At 36.9% G+C, this 21687-nt stretch overlaps 1 protein-coding gene across 2 annotated transcripts in view; it reads left to right on the forward strand.

The window, feature by feature from the left end:
* The first annotated feature begins 504 nt into the window (after window positions 1-504).
* Window positions 505-21687, forward strand: part of kcnk12 (potassium channel, subfamily K, member 12) — a 41565-nt gene continuing 20382 nt past the window's right edge. Inside the window, exons 1-3 of one of the 2 annotated variants that reach the window (XM_082153443.1) lie at window positions 505-977; window positions 1238-1324; window positions 1404-1819. In XM_082153443.1, coding sequence (XP_082009569.1) covers window positions 1495-1819 — 325 coding nt within the window. In that variant the 5' untranslated portion in view covers window positions 505-977; window positions 1238-1324; window positions 1404-1494. The remainder of the gene's footprint in view (window positions 978-1237; window positions 1325-1403; window positions 1820-21687) is intronic. The other variant, XM_082153444.1, reaches the window with a different exon arrangement.

Consider the following 21687-nt stretch of genomic DNA (forward strand, 5'->3'; position numbering starts at 1 on the left):
TGCCGCATAGTTTCCTCGTGATTTGTGGGGAGACTGTGACAAGGCAAGGCGTGCGTTAGGGGCGCAACATGGACTTACTGAGGGATGGAATCAACATTTACCATTATCACGTTATTGTCGACACATTTCACCTCATCGTAGATGTTTTTGGCGCTCCCTTCTGATCTCGTGAGCTGTTTGTGGGAAAAGGGCGGGAAAAGCACAGCGCGCTTTTCAATTCAACATCGAAAACAAAAATGAAAGGAATAAAAAGATTTGAATAATTCAAACACCAGGACGGAATAAAGGATATTTGTTGTGCCTACTAAAAGACAGGCAAAGTAGAAAATAACATCAAGTGTTTCTAGGTAGCCTATGATAAGGAAATGCGACGTAAAACTGCATGACTGTTAAAGAAAAAATTATTGCCTATAGATTTACTATCCTATATTAAATAACTTTGTTAAAGGTCAAACTGTTAAAAGGCATCTAACTTTGTTAAACGTCAAGCAGGTAAAATAACAAGCACTGTAGCTGCCAACATTACTGTAGTGTAAATCATAGTTGTACTCTATGCGCACAGATCTGATCTGAAGATCAGCCTCATTAGGACTGCGGGCATCACACATCCCACAGCGAATATACTGGAGATCTGCCTCACAAAAAAAAGTGCAAATGGCTCAAATGGTCACTAAATGTCTTTATTTGCATTGACCCCGCTGTATCTTTCACAGAAGCAAAAATTAATGTGATTCACGGGACGAGAGATTTTGCGCAGCGACCCAAAGGATGCGCTGGATGCTTCATCCGCAACATGGAAAAGCAGGAGAACACACTGCTGCTGCATCCCTGCAATAAAACACAACCAGGAGTCTGGGAATTTCATCGGCTGGGGATTTTAGCCTGCAACTGAACAGTTTAAAGGTGGATTTATGTGGATAAGCAATCCATGGGATGGAGACGGAGATGGATGTAGAACTACTTTAATGAGCGCGAGGGTGAGTCTAGTTATTTAAACTATATCTGCTAAAGCGGATCCACAAGTGGTGTATCTGATGGAAATGTATCCTTTGAAGGATTCAGGCAGGCTATTTAGAATGCAACAATATTTATAAATAAAATTCATAATTGGTTGCCTCATGCGTTTCTTAAACAGAAGAAAGCAAAATAAAGAGTATGAACTTGGAAAGTTAATTTTCTCTCTTTTCCAAGACTTATCTTTCTTGTTTGATACAAATATCTGTGCAATATCCTTTAGAAGACCGGAGTGTCCAAAAGCAGCAGAGGCAGCAGCAGCGCTAGAGGATTCATGTCACTGAAAATGGCAAATGGATAAATGAAGCTGGTAAGCGTCTTAAATGAAGGCTTTCTCTTATCTAAAACTTATCTGAAGTGTTTGATACATATCATTAACGTTATGTTAGGAGGTCTCGGAGTGTCCTCAAGAAGCAGGTGTAGTGGATCCATGTCATTGCATTGGTCGCTGTCCACCGCGCCGGTGGTGCTGAGATCTGGATGATGCAGGGCTGCCGCTCCCTTCACATTAACGAAGACAATGGGCGCTTTCTGCTGCTCGCGTTGCTCATCATCGTGTATTTGCTGTGTGGCGCTGCGGTGTTCTCCGCCATCGAGAGGCCGTCCGAGCTGCGGGCACACGGGCGCTGGAACCGGACCCTCCTGAACTTCAGTGACACGTTCAATATCAGTTTGCAGGATCTGAGCTCCTTCCTGAAAGAGTACGAGGTTGCGATTGCTGCTGGAGCTCGGGTCGATGCTCTTCGACCCAGATGGGATTTTACAGGGGCGTTTTATTTTGTTGGGACAGTGGTGTCCACTATAGGTAAGTCACCAAAATGCATGATTTTCTTTAATGGGAATAATTATTCTCAATTTATCTTCTTGGGCTATTAGAAAAACGATTTCAGAGCTTTTCTTAAAAAGATATGCTCGATTAAATGTCTGCTAATGTTGTTTCTAATTCATATGACTTTATGGTAATACTTTATTTTGATTGTCCCTTTTTGAACATTCTGTCGACTATAAGTAACTTTGAAAGTACTAACTCTCCGTAACTGCTTATTTATATGCTAACTGCAAACACACAATTGTCTTCAGGTAAGTTTATTAGCCAAGGACTCAACAAGCTTTTAGTAATTATTTGAGTAAGTAAGTATTTGAGTAAGTCCACTTTAGACATTCTACTAATTATAAGTAACTTTGCAACTACATGTCAACTAGCAGTCATTAGAGTATTATCTGCTAACTTTATTTTACTTTATTAAAATAACTTTATTTATATGCTCCCAAACAGATATTCAACTGACTATAAGTAACTTTGCAAGTACATGTCAACTTATTCAACACTAACCACCACTAATACTCTACTAATGCGAGTTAGTAGACATGTATGTGCAATGTTACTCATATTTAACAGAATGTGTTAAAGGGACAATCAAAATAAAGTGAAACCGGCTTTATTTCTTCTATGATTACGAAAGTACAGTGGAAGTTGATCAGGACATGGGCTTATTTGTTGCCACGACAGATCTCAAATCTCAATAGTGCTAGCACATATACAGACTTATTATTTATTAAGTCTCGATGGGCCAAATTTGAATATGCAAATGTATAAATTAAATGTGATGGCTGTGGCTAAACTAGGGTAATATTTTAAATAAATAATGGTTTTCAGTCTGTAACTTGCTTAAAACTTTTGTGTGACAAATCATAAGGACTACGTTTATGATGCTTTTGTTTTTCCCTTGTTGGTATAAATCACTGTCCACTTTCATTGTATGGAAGTGACATGTGAGAACATTCTCCTGTGTTCCACTGAGGAAAGTAAGTCATAAAAGAAAGCATGAGGAAGGATAAAAGGTATTTTATTTTTGGGGTGAACCATAATCTAGTGGTGAACTGGTGCAATTGTTATTTTCGTCACATATTTACTGTTTAAAAGCATATTTTCCCCAAAGACTGATATCAAATGCAATCTTAATGCTCGAGCAGGATGGATTCTGATTGGCTGTCAATGTTTTTATCACTCATCAGCTGGGATTTTAAAGTGATTCCAATGATATTGTTCCTCTGTGTCGTTATCGTTAAAGTTGTGGACTCTATTGCATTTGGAATTATTTTTAAACTATATCTTTATCATCCTTGGTGTGAACGGACGGACCTTAACACTGTATACCTAGAATAATTCTACAGGACACATAAATGGAAAATAGTACAGTCAGCAAGTGCTATTTGTATTTGGCAGCAACAGCCTCAGGCTCCTTGCTTGACCCCATGACCTTTCATTGAATCTCACAGCGCACTTTTGCCTTGCCAAGACAACATTTCCTCGCTCTCTGCAGAGACTTCACTTTTCCATTGGCATTTCCCCAGCATAAGTCCTCTGAAGAGCAACAAACACCCTCTAGTGTTGACTCTTTCTCTCGGGCACCAGGCGGCCGAGCCAACTCCCTGCTGGACTTCTGCATTCAGGACGAACCCTCAGGCTTGCAGTTTGCTGTGGGGCTCATGTCCCAAAAACCAAATGTGCTGATGCCCACATGTCCTGGATAACATTTACCCGGTTATAGGTCACTAAAGAGCAAGTACCCCTTCGAGGCAACCCCCTGGTTATTGTGTATTTGCTTCCTACAGCCCTTGGCTCCTGTTTTACACTTTCCATCGGCAGTGAATAATCAATAGCCTTGCACTTTGTAGTTCTTTCAACTCAGAGTAATGTATTCAGCAGGACTGTCACTGTACGCTTGCATGACACTCAGTGGTCGCCTTCGCAGATGAAAACTGAAGCCAATGGGTGCCGTTCAGTTTCAGGCTCAAAAAGGCCAGGATTCGGGTCGGGTTGCACAAGCCATTTGTATGTTCTCAAATAAATTGGAGCGTAAAGTCCACAATAGAGGCTTAGTAACCACTAGCTAGTTTGTAACTAACTCTGTGCTTAATTTGGTTGCACCATTTGATCTGAAGGCAGAATGTAGGTTGTAAGTTTGGGAGTTCAAGTCTGATTGGCTGGTTTTATGGACAATGTTGATAAAATGAACAACTAATCATTGGATTTATCAAAGTTTGGAGGTTTGTTGCATTCTCATAGACACTTGGCTGAAAGTAATCTTGATGAACATCAGCAGAACTAGGGGAACGCGGAGCTAGTTGTAACACGCTTGTTTTAAATACTTCCGCACATGCTTGGATGACGAAACTTTGTGTATTTACTAGTTGCCATATCAACACTATATAGAAAAAAAAATTCCGCCAAAATTTTTTTTTTTTTTGGAAGATATCCATAGACATTTATTAAACCATAGCAAAAGTAAATTTCTTACTTAAGTAAATTTTTCATCTCTATTTTTTGTGTTTATTTAAAATAAGACAAATCTGATATTATTTTAATCTCCAATATGTTATTTAACAGTTGAGATAGTTCTTTAATGCTTCGCTAACTAGCAGAAGACACTAGCTGGGTTTAAATCCCAGTTGAGCAGGCGGGGGCATGTTGTAACACTGCGTTACAATGTGCCCCTATTAGAAATATGCTATTATATTCTATACTTTTATTAATTTTATTGTGAAAACGTGAGAAAAAGGTGAATAAAGACTGAGAGTCAATGTTTAGAAATGACTAATTATTTATTTTTTTTGAACTATGTTGTATAGCTGTGTTTTCATGTGTTCATAGTCAAAACTCAAAAATTTGTTTATATTTAATTATTAAAAATTGCCATTATTTTATATGAAAAAGTTTTTTAATTGTATTTTTATTTAGAAAATATTTTAGTTTGTTTTGTATATATTTTTTATTAGATCAGATAACATTTTAAGCTGTCATATGTTATGTTACAATGTGCCCCACAGTTGTTACAATGTACCCCACCTATGGGGCATGTTGTCACATTTCACTTCCATTCTTTCGGGGTATGTCAAGAAAAAAGTATATACTGTATTAATAAAACAAAACCACATAATTGTACTAGACATGTGGGAAATTAATGTGGGAAAAAATAAATACTCTGAACCATAAGTAGATTTACACAAACTGAGAAAGTCAAAAAGCATTAGGTTGTGCCCCGCTCTCCCCTATATCGTTTAGTTTATAAGAAACAGCACTTATTTTTGAACACAGTTCTTACACAGTTTGTAATTTTTTTTTTGTAGAGCATTATCATATTAACCGGCCTCTAAACAAAATGTAAAACAAAGCGAATGTGGTTTGTCGAGTTACATGCTGGCAGGGAAAGGTCTGGCTCTACAGGACTACTAAAAAGCAATAAGTATAATTCTGCTTTATTTACCAACTAAGCTTGAATGAATGTGTGTTTTGTGCACTGATACGTCTCCATCTTCCTTTCATCTCGGTGTGAAGTCTCTATATCCCTCCCGCCTCCAGAAGAGCTTCAAAGCCCGTGAATGAGAGGTGCTTGGGTTTTGTCATGATGGAACATTTGTCATTTCTCGAACACTTCTTCCTCATCTAAGCGAAACTCTGCCATTTCACACACAGTGAGTCACAATCAGACTGAGACATTATAATGGGGGGAAAAAAATTTTATTCACAGATGCATCATTGATTCAATCAATTATTCCTCAAACAATAATGACAATCTGAATTTTAAAGTAATTATTAATCATTCTGTTTGTTGGAAAACATCCTCAGGATACAAATTAGTGCGTGCAACAAACTCTTTACACTGGTGTTTGTGCAATCAAACATACACAGTTGTGTTCAGGTGAGTTTATTAGCCAACGCTCAACAAGCTTTTAGTACTTATTTGAGTAAGCACAATAAAACCATCACCTTAAAATAAAGTGTAACCCAACATGTTAAAGAAATTGGTCACACTTTATTTCGATGGTCCACTTTAGACATTCTACTGACTATAAGTAACTTTGCAAGTACGTCAACTTACTAATCCAAACCTAACAGTCTACTAATACTCTAATGACTGCTAGTTGACATGTAGTTGCAAAGTAACTTAGTTAGAAGTAATCTGAAGTGGAATATCGAAAATAAAGTGTAACCAAGGAAGTTAATAAAGGCATTCAGAGCTCGAACTGGTACTGTAATTGAACTGAGTAAATGTTACTTTTTTATTATATTATATCAACAACCATTCAAAGGTTTGGGGTCGGTAAGAGTTTTTAACTGCATTTATTTGATGAACAAAAACACAGTAGTATTGTGAAATATTATTACAATTGTTTTCTATGTGAATATGTTTAAAAATGTAATTTATTCATTACTCCAGTCTTCAGTGTCACATGATCCTTCAGAAATCATTCTAATATGATGATTTGATGCTCAAGAAACATTTCTGATTATTATCAATGTTAAAACAGTTGTGCTGCTTTATATTTTTGTGGAATCTGTGATACATTTTAGATTTTTTTTTATGAATAAATGTTTCCTTGTGGAATACATATGTATATATATATACTGTATTTCTTAAAAAAAAAAAATATATATATATATATATTACTGACCCCAAACTTTTGAACAGTATAGTGAACATAAAGCATAAATGTACTTACATTGAAAATTTGTATAACTTATGTGCACCACCACCCCAAAAAAACAAGATGTATGTTGATTGAAAACAAAAGTTTTTAGGATGCATCATTTAATTTAGACAGAACGAAAGTCACAGTGCTTGATTTGACCTATTTATTCTATTTCTGTTCGTGGTTGTGAGCAGACATATTTTGGTCTTCATGCAAAATTGAAGTATTAGAGCAGCTTCAGCTCAGGGTGAGAGGAAACGTTGTGTAAGACAGGCGGTTAGTAACATGCTGTCAGTTGTGTGTGATGCAGAGCTCTGGAGACGTTTCTGCAGGCTACAACCATCACTCATCACTCACGTCAGCGAGACAGGAGAGCTTCTTTACTGCCCAGAACGCATGAACAGGTCTCATACTATTAATAGAACCACTGTTTAAAAATTATTAACCTTACTTGCCTGTTTTTGTTCACTTTGTCATTTATTTCATTAAGGAGACAGCCTTCAAATGGATAGTTAGATGTCATGTGTAGTCTATAGTATAGAGGTTTTCAATCTTCCAGATGCACAGACACACAATAAATATGACTATCCTTGTGCAAGTGACCCCCATCCAAAAATATATACATTTTCCTTTAATTTTATGCCAGTTTATACATTGAAAAATTAATAGTATATATACGTGAAAATATTTTCCAAATCATATTTAACACATATTTTTAATAGTAATTTTTTTCCTGTATTATGTTACATTATTACACTTTTTTTTCCCTGTACTGTTAGATGTGTTTATCTGTACTGTTTCTGGCTTCTGGAACCAGAACCAATGTAGGACAGGGCTTGATTTCGTCTTTGGGGAATTGATTGGATGCCTAGATGGTTTGTGGGTTGCTATTGGTGGATCTCATTTGAGTGACAGGTTGCTCCGCCCTCACGCCAGTAAAGAGATGTTGTTGCGAGGGGAGGGAAAGTTATTGTTTTGGTCATTACGGTCACATGAATTAAGAAAAAGAATGATGTGCACAGATACTTTTTTTTATTTTTTATCATAAATACTGCAATGATATAAAAAAAAATATTTTATTGTGACTGTAAAAATAATTTTTTTATTAGATTTATTTATTTCAATCTAAATATTTTTTTTTTAAATTTAGTTTAATCCTATTTTTATCTTTTTCCATTTTTACACTGGACCTGGACCCCAGTAAGATGTTTATCGTGTTTTATTTTGAGAACAGCATGAGAATGAAAGGGTTAGAAGTTGGAAGTAAGGTTTTCATACAAGTTTCAAATTCGTTTCTTCTACAATTCCTTAGGAGAAATAAATCGAGTAGACACAAACGAGTCAGGTGATTTGTATTGTTGTTTATTGCAAAGAAATATTACAGTTTAATATTTTAGATGACTGTCTGAATGATGAATTATCAGTGTGTGGAGGCAACTGCAGTGTGTGTGTGCTGTGTACATAAATATGAACTTTGCTGGCTCGTCTAGGAGACTTGTATTGCAGAATAGACAGAATAGAGTTCTCAATTAGTATGTTTCATTTATGCATCAACTTTATCTTAGATGTTTTTTTCCTAAAATAACATAGAAATGTGTTGATTGCTATCATAACGTAAGAGTGTAAGCTATAAATTGATGTGGATAGCAGCTCAGATCATTTTTTTCTTGGCAGAATTTAATGAGAATTGAGTGAGTTCATTGTGAGATTTTTGATTTTTAATTGCAGACTTTTGGTATCTTGGCAATTTGAGATCTGAAACTTTTCTCTTCTGAAATTATTTTCTCAAACATCCGAGTCTCCGCCGTTGCTGAAGCTCTCCACTTAATCTTACTGCCATGAGAGCAATTGAGATATAAGGAATAAGGAAGATCTCATTTGTGAATTGTATTCCCAGTGGGAACTAAATGAACAGTTTCTGGCCTGATATAAAACTATGACACTAGTGTTTGACTGCTGGAACATTTTATCAGACTCTAACAGATATATAAAAGTCAAAAGGCAAGTTGGCAAAAATGAGTTGACGAAGCAGTTTTAAATGAGCCTGGATCTGGCCATCTCCTTCTTTTGACCCGTGTGATGATCTATTGGGTTTGGTTGGAGGAAGATGATAGATCAGATACGTACAGTTGCCTATTACACGCCTGTCTGAACAGAGACTGATTTCCACAGACTCTCTGGAGAAGACACACCTGGGAGTCCCGTAAGCAGATCCTTCCTCTGTGTTACATGAGGGTTTTAGAATGGATATCATCCCTTCTTGTCCGGTTTTACTTGATATTGTTGCCTTGTAAGTATATATGTGTAGAGATGCACCGATATTTATCGGCCAATTTTTTTAATCATTTTAAAATCATCAGCATATCGCCGATGAAAAAGGCCAATGCCGATGGTTTTAATTACTTAAAGGTGCTCTAAGCGATGCTGGGTGACGTCACTTCTTGTTGACGTTCGAAGTATTGTCAATAAAACAGAGAGGCTAGCTCGACCCTCCCTCCTCCTCATCCCGTCCCCTCCATAGACAGTAGATAAACTGGACACAGCGACCCCATTGGATTCAACGGAGAAGAGTGAAGTCAATTAGAAGCTCTCACTTCCTGATGGTCGAGCGTACTGCGCAGACTCACACTGAGCTTGACGACGTAGATGTGACGTGAGCAACCCGTCTGTCTTCTAGTAGCTGTGCCGAGAGAAATCTGAATCATTCCCTTCCGAGACTTGCAGAGACGGAGAGTGTGAGTAGGAGGTGTCCACGAGCTAGGAGCAGGAGAAACTTTTGCTAAGTATTCTGATTAATTATTTTGTCATTTTGCCTCCACGTCCCCCCGATTGCCCGCGAGCTCCTCCTGTCCATACGGTAATCTCTCTACTGTGCGACAGAGAGTCGCGTGGTTATGACGCAATCGTTAGCCTATTTTTACAAAAACTTCTTCTACGGGGCCATAACATAAGATACAAAGTATTTTTTTAAACATTTTCGTGTTTCTTTAGAAATAAATAATGGACAAATGGAGTCTTTAACTTTACTCAGATGTAAAGTTATTCGCTCTCAAAGTGACGCCAAAATGAATGGGAGTCAATGGAATGCTAACAGCAGGGGATGGTCCGCTAATCAATGGCGGCGCCCGGGGAAGCTTCAGATTTTTATGAAACAGTGCCCCCCTGGTCCCCTCCCCCTCCCTTCCGTGCTTCCTGAAACAGTCATGAACCATTTGGAAAAACCAAACTGGATTTGCCCTGTCCAGCAAAAACAGAGCCTCCTGAATGTCGGATTGGAAGCCCTTCTGCCGAACTTCGTGCGTTCCTTCTCCTTTTCCCTCTTCTTTGTAATTTCTTCATCGGAACGTCATCTCTTTGGTCGTGTGTCGGCCATTTCAAAATTCTCAAGAATATACCATTTTTAACTAGGGGTGGGGGAAAAAATCGATTCTTCGATGCATCGCGATGCGGACGTGGACGATTCTGAATCGATTCACAAATGTCAAAAAATCGATTTTCTAAAATATATATATATATATATATATATATATATATTTTCTAATAACGTAATATTGACAGAACGCAAAAGGCGGAACTATAAGCAGAAGTGCAGTGCGCGGACAGTCTGTGGCGTGCACATAACATAGACGCGCACATAACAGAGTCGCGAACATACATAACAGACTCATGATGGCTGAGCGCCAAATTCGAACGGCACCTTCTTCGTTAAAAGCTAACGTATGTAAAATTGGCAATTTCATTCTTACCTATTTAGTATTTTTGTATGAGAGCTGCTTTCTGTATTGTTTAGTTTTCACATCAGTACACTGTGTAAACCGATCTGTTATACTGCAATATGTGCAATTTCAGTCACAAAAAGTTACATTTTGACTGTGCTCTCTGCAGATGTTCATTCACTTTTTTTGTATAAGCTGTTTTTGATTGTAGTATACAGCAAACATTTCAAGTCATAACTCTTTATTATTTAGTTGTGTATAAGAGTGGCTTTGTATGTTACTAATTGAAGCTACAGTAAGTTTTTCAAAAATGTTCATTTTGTCTTCTTAATGATTAAATTGGACAATTTTCTTCTAGAAAGACAAGGTGTTCAGGTGGAGAAAAACCTTTTTCTTTACCTTGACATGTTTCGACTGCAACCTGCAGTCTTCTTCCACCTCAACACCTTGTCTTTCTAGAAGAAAATTGTCCAATTTCTACAGAATGTTGGTTCTGATCTACTTCCTAAAGGAAATAAGCCTTTCATTTATTTGTTATTGTTTAGTTCAACTTGATGAGTCACAACACAATGTGATGTATTCATTTCCGTGTTCTACAGAACATAAGCTACATACAAATAATTCTGAAGTTATAACTACACGACACAGAAAGTGCTTTGAGTTGTTGTTACTCAATAAAAGAGTTAAGTAATTCAGCAGCTGACTTTTTTAATACTGCAATCACTTTGTAGTGTATTTTCGTTTACTGTTGTGAAATGGAAAATCAATAATTGCTAATCGAGAATCGTTAATAATCGAAAATCGACTGTAATCGAATCGGGACTTCAATAATCGTAATCGAATCGAATCTGGAAATCAGACAGATTAACCACCCCTATTTTTAACGTTAGTCGATGTCGTTGTCTAGGACATCTCTCCTCTAGGTAACTTCCATATCATTCTTGTTGGTTATTGGCTGGAACACTGTTTGTTATGTTTCATGGTCCAGGCTGGGCCAGTCTGTTTTTGTTGCTGTTTGTGGAGCCTGGGCTGTCTACAGAGACCGCGTTTTTTTACAGTGTGTTCAGGGGACAGGCAGCGAGCGGATAGTGAGGAGATGTTTGCTGTATGTGACAAAAAAAAATTTCGCCTAAAAAACCTGTGACAAAGCTAAGAGCACCTTTAACTGCGTGAAGGCACTGATTTGAATAATGTCTGTTGCATAATTTTTCCAATGTTTTTCTTTGGCTAAAATAATTAAATACTTCCTAAAACAAAATGAAACCTGTATAATATAGCAGCACTGGACAACACGGACTGGTGCATCTGTAACTGTCACTGTCCCGATGAGGCCAGTGCTGCATCTTCACCAAAGTTTATACACGTGTTTTTAAATATTCATGCGCAAGAAGATATAAACGAGAACTCAATTTGGTACTCGCTTTGTGAGAAGTTTTGTGTGCACACACATCCCGGAAAGCCATGTTTTAGACAGCACGCAAATACTGAATTGAGCTCTCTTTCGCTTCCTCTTGCGCTTGAACTGACAAATTCACTCAAAATGATTAAATTGCTCATCTTGGTGAGTATCCTAGTAGTTTTGGCTTAAGTGAACGTAAACAGTTGAGGAATAAAACGCACGTGTGTATTAGTCTATTGGATCTGTGCAGCTCTTAAAGTGACAGCAGCCTAATGTTTAGACTGTCTTTTTTTATGTTAATCAAACAACAACAAAAATCACTCTGCTCTTGACTATAACTTTTGTAACTAAATAAAGATTAATATATATTTGTGTTATCTTACATTTGATTGCTTTATTTAATTTCTGTCCCTGAAAACTACTGTTAGACCTTACCCTGGAAATCCAGAGTTCTCGCGAGAGCACAAGTTGAATTTGCTCAGCGAGTTACTCTGGCGTCGAGTAATGATGCTCATTAAATATTTGCTCAGCGAGTTACTCTGGCGTCGAGTAATGAGGCTCATTAAATATGCCCTTGTATCCGAGCTGCACCAATCACATCGGGTTATCTGATATAGGCGGAGCTAAACAGATGATGACAGCGCTGCGGCGTCCAAGTCATTAGTAAACATTGCAAGATGGCTATGGATGAACACCAGTTGTTTGAAACGGCTTTGGCCGCTACAATGAACGAGTTAGACTTGGCTTTTTATCTAAAAGAGGAACAGAAGACGGCACTCGAATCGTTCCTTTGCAAGAAGGACGTTTTTGCCGACCGGATACGGTAAGAGTATAATCTACCAGTTAGCTCCGCTGGTAGCTAAGCATATGGGGTTTATTGTTGTGATTGGTCGTAGTGTTATCCAATTGCGTGCAGTGAGATTTTCAAATGCATGCTTGGTGCCGCACCTCGAGCTGGCCGATTTTCTTTAGTCGATGCCAGACCATTAATCTTTCAGATTTAGGTCTGGATTTCCAGGCTAGTTAGACCTGCCTGAAAAGCACTGTTTATTTCATATGTATATCTTTGTTCTGATTTATTTATTTATGTTTTTTTTATTGGCCCGTTGAATGTTAAATGGATCCAATCTATGTTCAATGAAGATGATTTGATAATGCAACAATAAACTACTGTAGCTAGTACACCTTAATGCATACGTTTTTGAACTTTGCTCATTTAAAACATGATTTCATTTAGGTATGACTGACAAATATGCGTCAAATTAAGTTTATTATTTATTTTGAAACTGTGCAATGCAAATGGTAATTTTTTTGATTGTGTTAGTAAGACCGTATGTTTTCCTTTTTTGGGGTGAATTTCTCCTTTAACGCTGTTTGACGTGTAAACCTGGGGGATTCCCGTTGCAGCTCTCCGTTTTCCTCCATCCCTCTCTCTCGTGTCTTCTCTCCTGGCGTAGTAATCAGTGCAGTTGGCTCCGGTTACACCACGCTTTGATTGGATCATGCATCATTGTCTCCTCAGCGATGTTCTCTTTCTCCTCACACTCATCTATCAATATAACCTGCTCCGCTAATGCAGAGGAATGATTCCCTCTCTTCCCTGTCCCTCTTATTGATTTCATTGTATTCAATCACACACTGTTTGCACTGATGGACTTCACTTATGAAAAAGGGACTTATGATACATTGATTCGCCATCATTATGCATTAAAACATCATCTGGGTTAATGAAAAGCATGTTTCGTTTAGAAGGGGAAATGTGGTTACCAAGCTATCTTTATATAATACAGCGAGTGCAATGCTGGAAATAGCAGCGATAGTAGTAGTAGGGTTCTGCTTACTGTATACTGTAAGCTGTTAAGAACATGTCTGGGTTGTATTTTACCCTGAACTCAAAAATATATATATATTTGTTTGCATAAAGAAAATTAAGTCTATGTTTTTATGACAACTAAGCACATTTACATCTCATATTCTCATTACTGCAATGCACAAAAAATCATAAATGAAAAATCATCGTGTTACAGTAATGAGAATCTGATTAGCAATTAAAAATAACCTCAAAAGTAACATTTCTGCATGATTGCAGTAATGAAAATATGGGTGGAAATGGGCCTAAGTATCATAAGTATCATTGGTCCTGAAATAGGCTCAATATTTCCATTACTAATAATATAATTTCTAATTTTCTTCTTTTGATTTTGAGGTCAAATGTGACCTGGAAATGGTTTGGGAGATTCACCTGTAAGAAATGCACGATGATGAACCTTTTAAATCAGTATTTTGTTACACCGTTGTTACAGTACATCCTGTTATCATTTCAAATTTAATGCTATTTTTTAATCCAATTTTGTGTAAAAACATCTTCACATTTGGCAGTCTGATCAAATAATGAAAACATTTTTTTTTTTTTTTTTCATAGTTGTTATTGCTTGAGGTAATAGTGCTGCAGGAACCCAGAAATGAGTTTTTAGAATTATATTTTTTTCCGTGTGCCTTAAATGGTGGTTGACAAATGACTAAATGGGACTACAGAGGTTGTCCGGGACATTAAAAGGGTCATGACATGAGAAATCTGATTTGTCTTGATCTGTTGATATATAAGAGGTCTTTGTAGGTCTGCCAGTTTCATAGCTTCATATAGTCCTCCTCATTATAAACAAAACATTTATTTAATCAAGCTCCAAAAATGGCTGGTTAGATATTGTGGGATCTGTGATATCACACATTTGCCGATTGTATTAAGCCTGTAAAATTCATAAAAGTTGTGTTCATTTGTGAAGATTATTTTGATGAACAAAATGTATAAGAAACTTTTGTTGGTCAAAGGCCTTATTTTCTGCAATAATCTGAAAAAAAATAAAAAAATTTGGAAGATTATTTATTTTGATGAACAAAATGTATAAGAAACTTGTTGGTCACAGGCCTTATTTTCTGCAATAATCTGATAATCTCACAAAATGGACATCCCTGTAGCGCTCTATTCGTCACATTGCCATTGTGTAATTCAACCTTCCTCTCAGTTTGCTCTCAGTTTGCTCTGTTGTGTGTGGCACTTTTTGGCAAATGTCATCCAAGTATTCCAAGCTTAGAAAATGTGCATATTGTGCATTATAAACATGCTTGCAGGCTGCAAAATATAGTACTAGTAATATGGTAGTATATTCTGTTCTGAGTATAGCCAAGATTTATAGTTCTGCTTATCATCAGAAAACCTGGAGCAGAGAGCAGCACCTTCTCTCTCTTTCTCTCTCTCTCTCTCTCTCTCTCTCTCTCTCTCTCTCTCTCTCTCTCTCTCTCTCTCGCTCTCTCTCTCTCTCTCTCTCTCTCACACACTCTCTCTCTCTCTCTCTCTCTCTCTCTCTCGCTCTCTCTCTCTCTCTCTCGCTCTCTCTCTCTCTCTCTCTCTCTCTCTCTCTCTCTGATCTCCTGGGTCGCTCTGTAAAAACAGAGGGCTGGAAAATGTCAAAGTTAAAAATGGAAGAGGGCGTGTATCCACATAAAAGGCGAGTGTGCTGTTCTCACCAGTGTGTCCTCAGCACAGATACTGAACGAGATTTAATGAGACAGAACGTGATTAAAGAAGTGTCAAAGTGTCAATATATATATATATGTTTGATCTTTGGGTAAAAATGACATGTTTTTTGGGGTGACCTGGACATGTTATTGACAGGTTTGGTGAGATCTACATGCCCTTTATATTATAATAAATGAAGACATGGGAATTCTTATGTTATTTTTTGGAAATACTGGAGATTTTCTTAGCATTTATTATGATGCATTTTAGTCACAGAAATTTAATTTCACTCAGTCTGATTAATGTCCTTACAAAAGGACACAAGCGGCATAAATGTCGGTCATGTGACTGTTGCGTTGCTTTCACCACCGGTACGATGTTTTATGTTCATTTATGTTAATGCTCGTAAAGTTAATTTAGCCTTTTAAAACTGTCTATCACGCAGGATATGCGATTTATTCCATTACAGTGGATGAGAAACTGAGTGGCTGAGAGTATATGGATACAAATTGTTAAAGTCACAATAAAATCAAAATGGACAATTCCTACTTTTTAATGGAATATTGCTGTATTTAGTATGAATGATTTATCCGTGCACATCATAATTTATTTTAATTCATATGCCTTCGTAATCTTTGATTAAAATAATTTCCCCTCCCTCTTGCAGCATCTCTTCTCTGATGATGTGTTTGCTGGCGTGAGGGCGGGGCAACCTGTCACTCACATGAGTTCCACCAATAGCAAACCATCCAATCAATTCCTGGTGGACTAAATGAAGTCCCGCCCTACATTTTTTCCTCTTCAAGAAGCAGTTTCACTCAGAAATGTGTCACATAGAGAAGAGAAGAGCAGCACTAAAACATTTTTTTGCCATCTTTAATCCTGTAAGCGCTTAATGTAAATGCTGAACTGACAACTGGTTCAAAACTGATATTCTTTCCAATCTTTGCATTTTGTAGCCTAAAACATCTTTTGTATACATGCATGTGCACACAGACAAACACAAACACCCACACGGTGACAAATCAGTGTCAGGAACAAATGCCTGTCCCATTTGTGCATTTATCTCTGCCCTGCATCCTTTCTGTCTCGATCCATGTTCGTGATCCGGCCTGGCAAACACACCAAGGCTGTAAATAAATCTCAATGCGGAGCGTTCCCATCTGATTCCCGCTCAACAGAGAATAAATCACACACAGCACAGCATATACAGTATGCTCTGTAGACAACACCAATTGCTTAAGTAAAACCACAGATTTGATGCTGTCACAGCATTACCCACAGATCAAAACATCGCCTCATAAATGTGCCTCTCCACTCCTCATGCTTTTTGCCTGAATTATTACTATTCAGAATAAGGCAGAAGCTGAAATGATGAAACACAAATGTCATCAGTATCCAGCACACTGGTTTGATCAGAAAGGTCAGAAGAGATGCACTTTCACACAGAACTAATATTCGGAGTGGCGAGCCAATAATCCAACATTATAGGGAGAGTTCACCCCCCCAAAAAAGTAATGTAGTGAATATTTACACAAAAAGCAAATAAGCCAAGAGGCTGTTTACACCAACTCACACACCAATGTCTGATTGAGCCGGTTGAAATTATAAAAGAATTACGAATCCTCCTTTTTCCAAACTCTTTCTTCTCCCTTTTCCCCATCACTTATCAGCTTGGAGAGGTAAAGTGGGAATAAAGCGCCTAATAATGGGAATAGAGTGTTTAACCGGTAGGGTTAGGTGTAAGGATGCTTTGGTAATGTTCCAGGATCCACATCTTTGTTGATCCTGGAACAACATTCCAATCAACCAATCAGATTTGAGGGAGAAGTTTACAGGTTATGTCAAGTTTAAGCTTACAACCAGTGCTTCTACATCAGTGTTATCCACCTCTCATTTCCCTCTGATTTTAGGGATGAGTTGGGTTAGGTTTAGAGGTAGGGATAAGGTTAAGACTAAATGTTCAGACAGGAATGTTGTTTTAGGATCGACAAAATATGCTGATCCAGGAACATGTCTTGGCAAAATCACTGTGACCGAGTGCTTTAGGGATCAGGACAAGTAATGTCCCAATAAAGCAGCATCCATTTATGATTTTAATAAACATAATCATGTGCACTGAATCTGTTGTTGTTATTGCATACAGTTTAATAATATACTACAATACACTGAGGTGCTAATACTATCTAACAACTATTTACATGAAGTGCAAAGAAAATACTTTTTTTGTTGTTGCTATTTACAGTGTAAATATCATCTATCATTATTTGTACTACTTTGTAGCATTTAAGTAAATTCTGCTTTCATTCACTCACCCTCATGTCATTTCAAACCTGTTTAACTCTCGCCAAAATGCAACCTACAGTATAGGGTCTTTTTGTTAACCGAGGCGAACTTTCGTGTAAAAGCATAATTAGGATGGAAACGCCACCTTTTTAAGATTGACCGTATTTTCATTTTCGGTCAAATTGCCTTGTGAATGGGAGTGAATGGGGCACTTCTACTATGATAGCATCAAAAATAGCTATTTTTAAAACACTAGAAGGCTCGACACAACATGAAACTGTGCTGGAAGTATCACCAGAGGCTCTACACATGAACTCCAGCATTGACTACATTGTTTGTGTACACAGAGTTTACTAAAAAGAAAGGTTTTGAACAACTCCCGTCCGCCGGCATTTTGACAGTCAAAAATAGTCGATCTCCGAATGCGAATGAACTGACTCTGAATGTTAGTATTGCTTCTTATATGAGGATCCTTTTTCAAATACAAGGTCAATATTGATTTTCACTAACGACAAAACAACAAATTATCCGTGAATTTATATGGAACTAAGCTTTAGGAGCTTTCCATCCTCACTCTCCTCCCTGTTACGTTGCATTCGGAGTTTGACTATTTTTGACTGTCAAAATGCCGGCGGACGGAAACAACAACAGCTACAGTGAGTGGTTCAAAATCTTTCTTTTTAGTAAACTCTGTGTACACAAACAATGTAGTCAATGCTGGAGTTCATGTGTAGAGCCTCTGGTGATACTTCCAGCACAGTTTCATGTTGTGTCGAGCCTTCTTAGTGTTTTAAAAATAGCGATTTTGATGCTATCATAGAAGTGACTCCCATTCACAAGCCAATTAGACCGAAAACAAAAATACGGTCAAACTTATAAGTGACGTTTCCATTCTAATTATGCTTTTACACGAAAGTTTGACTCGGGTAGATTAACAAAAAGACCTTAGGTTTCACTTTGGCGAGAGTTACCCTTTAACTTTCGTTCTGCCATAGAGAACAAAAGGTGAAATTCTGAATAATGAATAAGAAAGAGAAGCACGATAAATGACAAAGTAAAAAAGAGCTGTCAACCTGCAAAAAGGACAAGAAAGCACTAAAAAGTATCAATCCGTAAATGACTATAAAGTTTTGTGTGAGAAACAAACACATCATATGGACTTTTTTTTTAGTGTGGTGCTTTTTTTTTGTCCTTTTTGGATTAAGAATATATTGTTCAATCTAAAAAAAAAAAAAAAAAAAAAAAGACAACTGGGATGGATTATATGTAACTAACCCTAACAAATTATATGTTGTCAACCTTATCATACTGTACATGAAAGATTCTTCCATTGTTTTACTTGTGAAACTAGAACTGATTACACAAGATGTTGTTTCATTCATTCAAGAATTAAGACATTTTTATTGAAAGGTTAAGAGTCACTGGCATATGATATGATATGATATGACTGTACCTTTGATAATTAAGCATATTTTATTGGATCGTCCTGCTTGTATAGGTTATATGTGTGTGTGTGTGTGTGTGTGTGTGTGTGTGTGTGTGTGTGTGTGTGTGTGTGTGTGTGTGTGTGTGTGCTGGAGGATGGCTTGTTTTTGCAATATTCACCTAAGTGGATTTTCCTGTTAAAAATGAATCCTTGATTGAATTGTTGGTAAGAGCTCAGTATGGCTGCACTTGCCCTGTTTCTGTAATATAGTACAGGGTCATTACTGAAGCGCTCAGGAGCTTTGCAGATCCTGCACTTCTGAGCATTATTGAAACTTTTAGCATCTTTTCATCAAATTGAAAACTGTCAGGAGATTCAGCTTGAGAACTCTGCAGTGCATCAGCACTATTCTTCATATATTGGACATGGTGTTCCCTCCCATGTGCCGGTGTAAATTTAGATGCGTGTGCTTCACAGAATCAAAGAGCTTTTGCATCTAGTGTGAGCAAAGTCAGTCTCAGCTGGCAGACACACGGGCCGTCACAGCCCAGTTACTGGCCGTCTGATGCTAATTGCAAACAAAACTGGAAAGCGGAATTTATTTATTTTTATTTATTTATTTATTTTGCACTTTTACAGGTTTTTGTCCAGGGAAACAAAACTGTATTTAAAAGGTACTATATTACACTATTTTTTTTTTTTTTTTTTACAAAGAAATGCCCAGAAACACAATGAATTAAATGTGACATTTTGAAGAAGAAAGACTAAAATAGTATTTTCTCACCAGTTTTTTTATTTTTTTTTTTTTTTTTTTTTTTATTTTTTTTTTTTACAGTGTATAAGCACATTTGAGAAAGAGTCCTTGTATTTGCTAAAGTTTGTGAAGTTAATGTCATTAAATCTCTTAGATATTTTAGATATTATTCCTCTTTTATTTTAGGATAAGTCGAATTTTAGTCTGAGACACAAAGACAAACAGTGAAATTAACCAAATGAAAAGAGTTATTTTCCCTCAAATATCACTGCAAGTTCATTGTACTTAACAGGAAAAAGTTAAGTGAACTCAATAAATGATTATATTAAGCTGAACATAAACTGAATGAGTTGCAGCAGATTTCTAGTTCCCTGCATGCTTTCCGTCGGATTGCGTAAGGAGAATAAATGTTGAAATGAAATGTATTTTGAGTGCTTTTGCACATGATTAATAAAGGGAAAGACGTTTTGGTGTTTAATCTTCTGCTATGTTGGGATTTATATGTTGCAGGTTTGTAGGTCTTCATTTTGGTGAACAGTGTAGAGCTTTTGGTTAGATTGAGGATGGACTGCGAAATTTGAAGACTACATTTATATGGACTTTTATGAAATAACTTCGATTGATGAATCCGTACGTAGTGTTTACATGAAGTCTAAATAAAGGTGTGTTTATATGCCACAAGCTTCAAATCAGATTTGAGTTAATATGATGTTAATCCAATCAAAATGCACGAGTCAGCTTAATAATGATTTGAAATTAAGTCAAATTTTTTTTAGTTCTGCCAACTTATTAGTGCTTAAGGTGCATGCTTTTCTATTATTCTCTATTATTTATCAGATAAATGTGTTTGGTCCCCTCTTCTTGTCCTAGTGGGAGATTCTCCGCCAGGATAAGCTTAAGATGTCCTAAGAACATTTCTGAAAGTCAAATGCACCACCATGACATCGTCTGAAAGGGTCAGTGGTTATCTATATTACGAATTAACTGGTGATGGATAGACACGATTTTCTTAAATGCACGAACTATATGTGTGGTGTTAGCCATTAGCTTTGACCTTTTCCCGGCTCTCCCTCTCTCTGTTTCACTTCCACGTTAACTCAACCATGTCTCTGTGCTTACGTCTGCAAAATATCTCCGCCTCCACTTAATTTATGAACAGCGTCGTAGATCGAGTGCTCTCCACTCCTACTGGGAAAGAGCAGGATTCTCGGAGCGTGTCGTGAGCGCTATCAGAGTATGAATGACTGTAATTGGCTCTCTAACGCATGATGTGTTTTGTATGCTGTGCTCATTGAGTCATATAAAAGATTTTATGCAGATATAAGTGCTTTTGTTCAGCCTTTAGAAAGCACCCAGAGGGGCAGGTGTGTTTGCTCGGGGAAAGTGATGCCGGCTTTGTTTTTGAACAGCGTTTCTTGTATATAAAATGCCAAGCAGACAAGAATGGATTTCTCTCACAAAATACATTTGTGCAGAGCTCCAGGTCTCCGAGGCATTCCCTGTTTTTTAACTGGCTCTGCATCCCACTCGTAGCGCTGGGACAAAAAGCAGAGAGAGATTTATTGAGAAACTCTCATAGTAAAACAAAACAGCGTGAAAATGTGTTTTGTTAAGGATAATGTGTGTGTATCTTGTATGTTTCTTTTTCTTTCTAATAAGCCACTAGACTAGAGACACTGTGATATGGATCTTCTTTTCATTAGAGTTGAGGAATACTGTAACATACTGACATGAATTGCAAAAAAATCATATTCATAATTAGTATTTTTGTCTTGTTTTCTAGTTAAAATATCAACAACAACAAAATACATTAAACAAGATTCATGCAAAACTGCATACAATATAACGATTGTATTGTATCTTTAATACAAGTATTATGTGTTATGTTTTTTCACTTCCATCTAGTTACAGAAATACACTATCGTTAAATATTTTTTTTTTTTATTTTTTTTTTTTTTTTAAAGAAGTCTATTATGTTCAAGGCTCCATTTATTAGTTAAAAAATACAGTAAAAACAGTAATATTGTGAAATATTATTGCAATAGAGATGAAAAATACAATAAAAACCAAAAAATGGTAAAATAATATAACAATTTAAAA

This window comes from Leuciscus leuciscus (assembly GCF_965113295.1).
Source record: "Leuciscus leuciscus genome assembly, chromosome: 22".
In the NCBI taxonomy this organism is placed as follows: domain Eukaryota; kingdom Metazoa; phylum Chordata; class Actinopteri; order Cypriniformes; family Leuciscidae; genus Leuciscus; species Leuciscus leuciscus.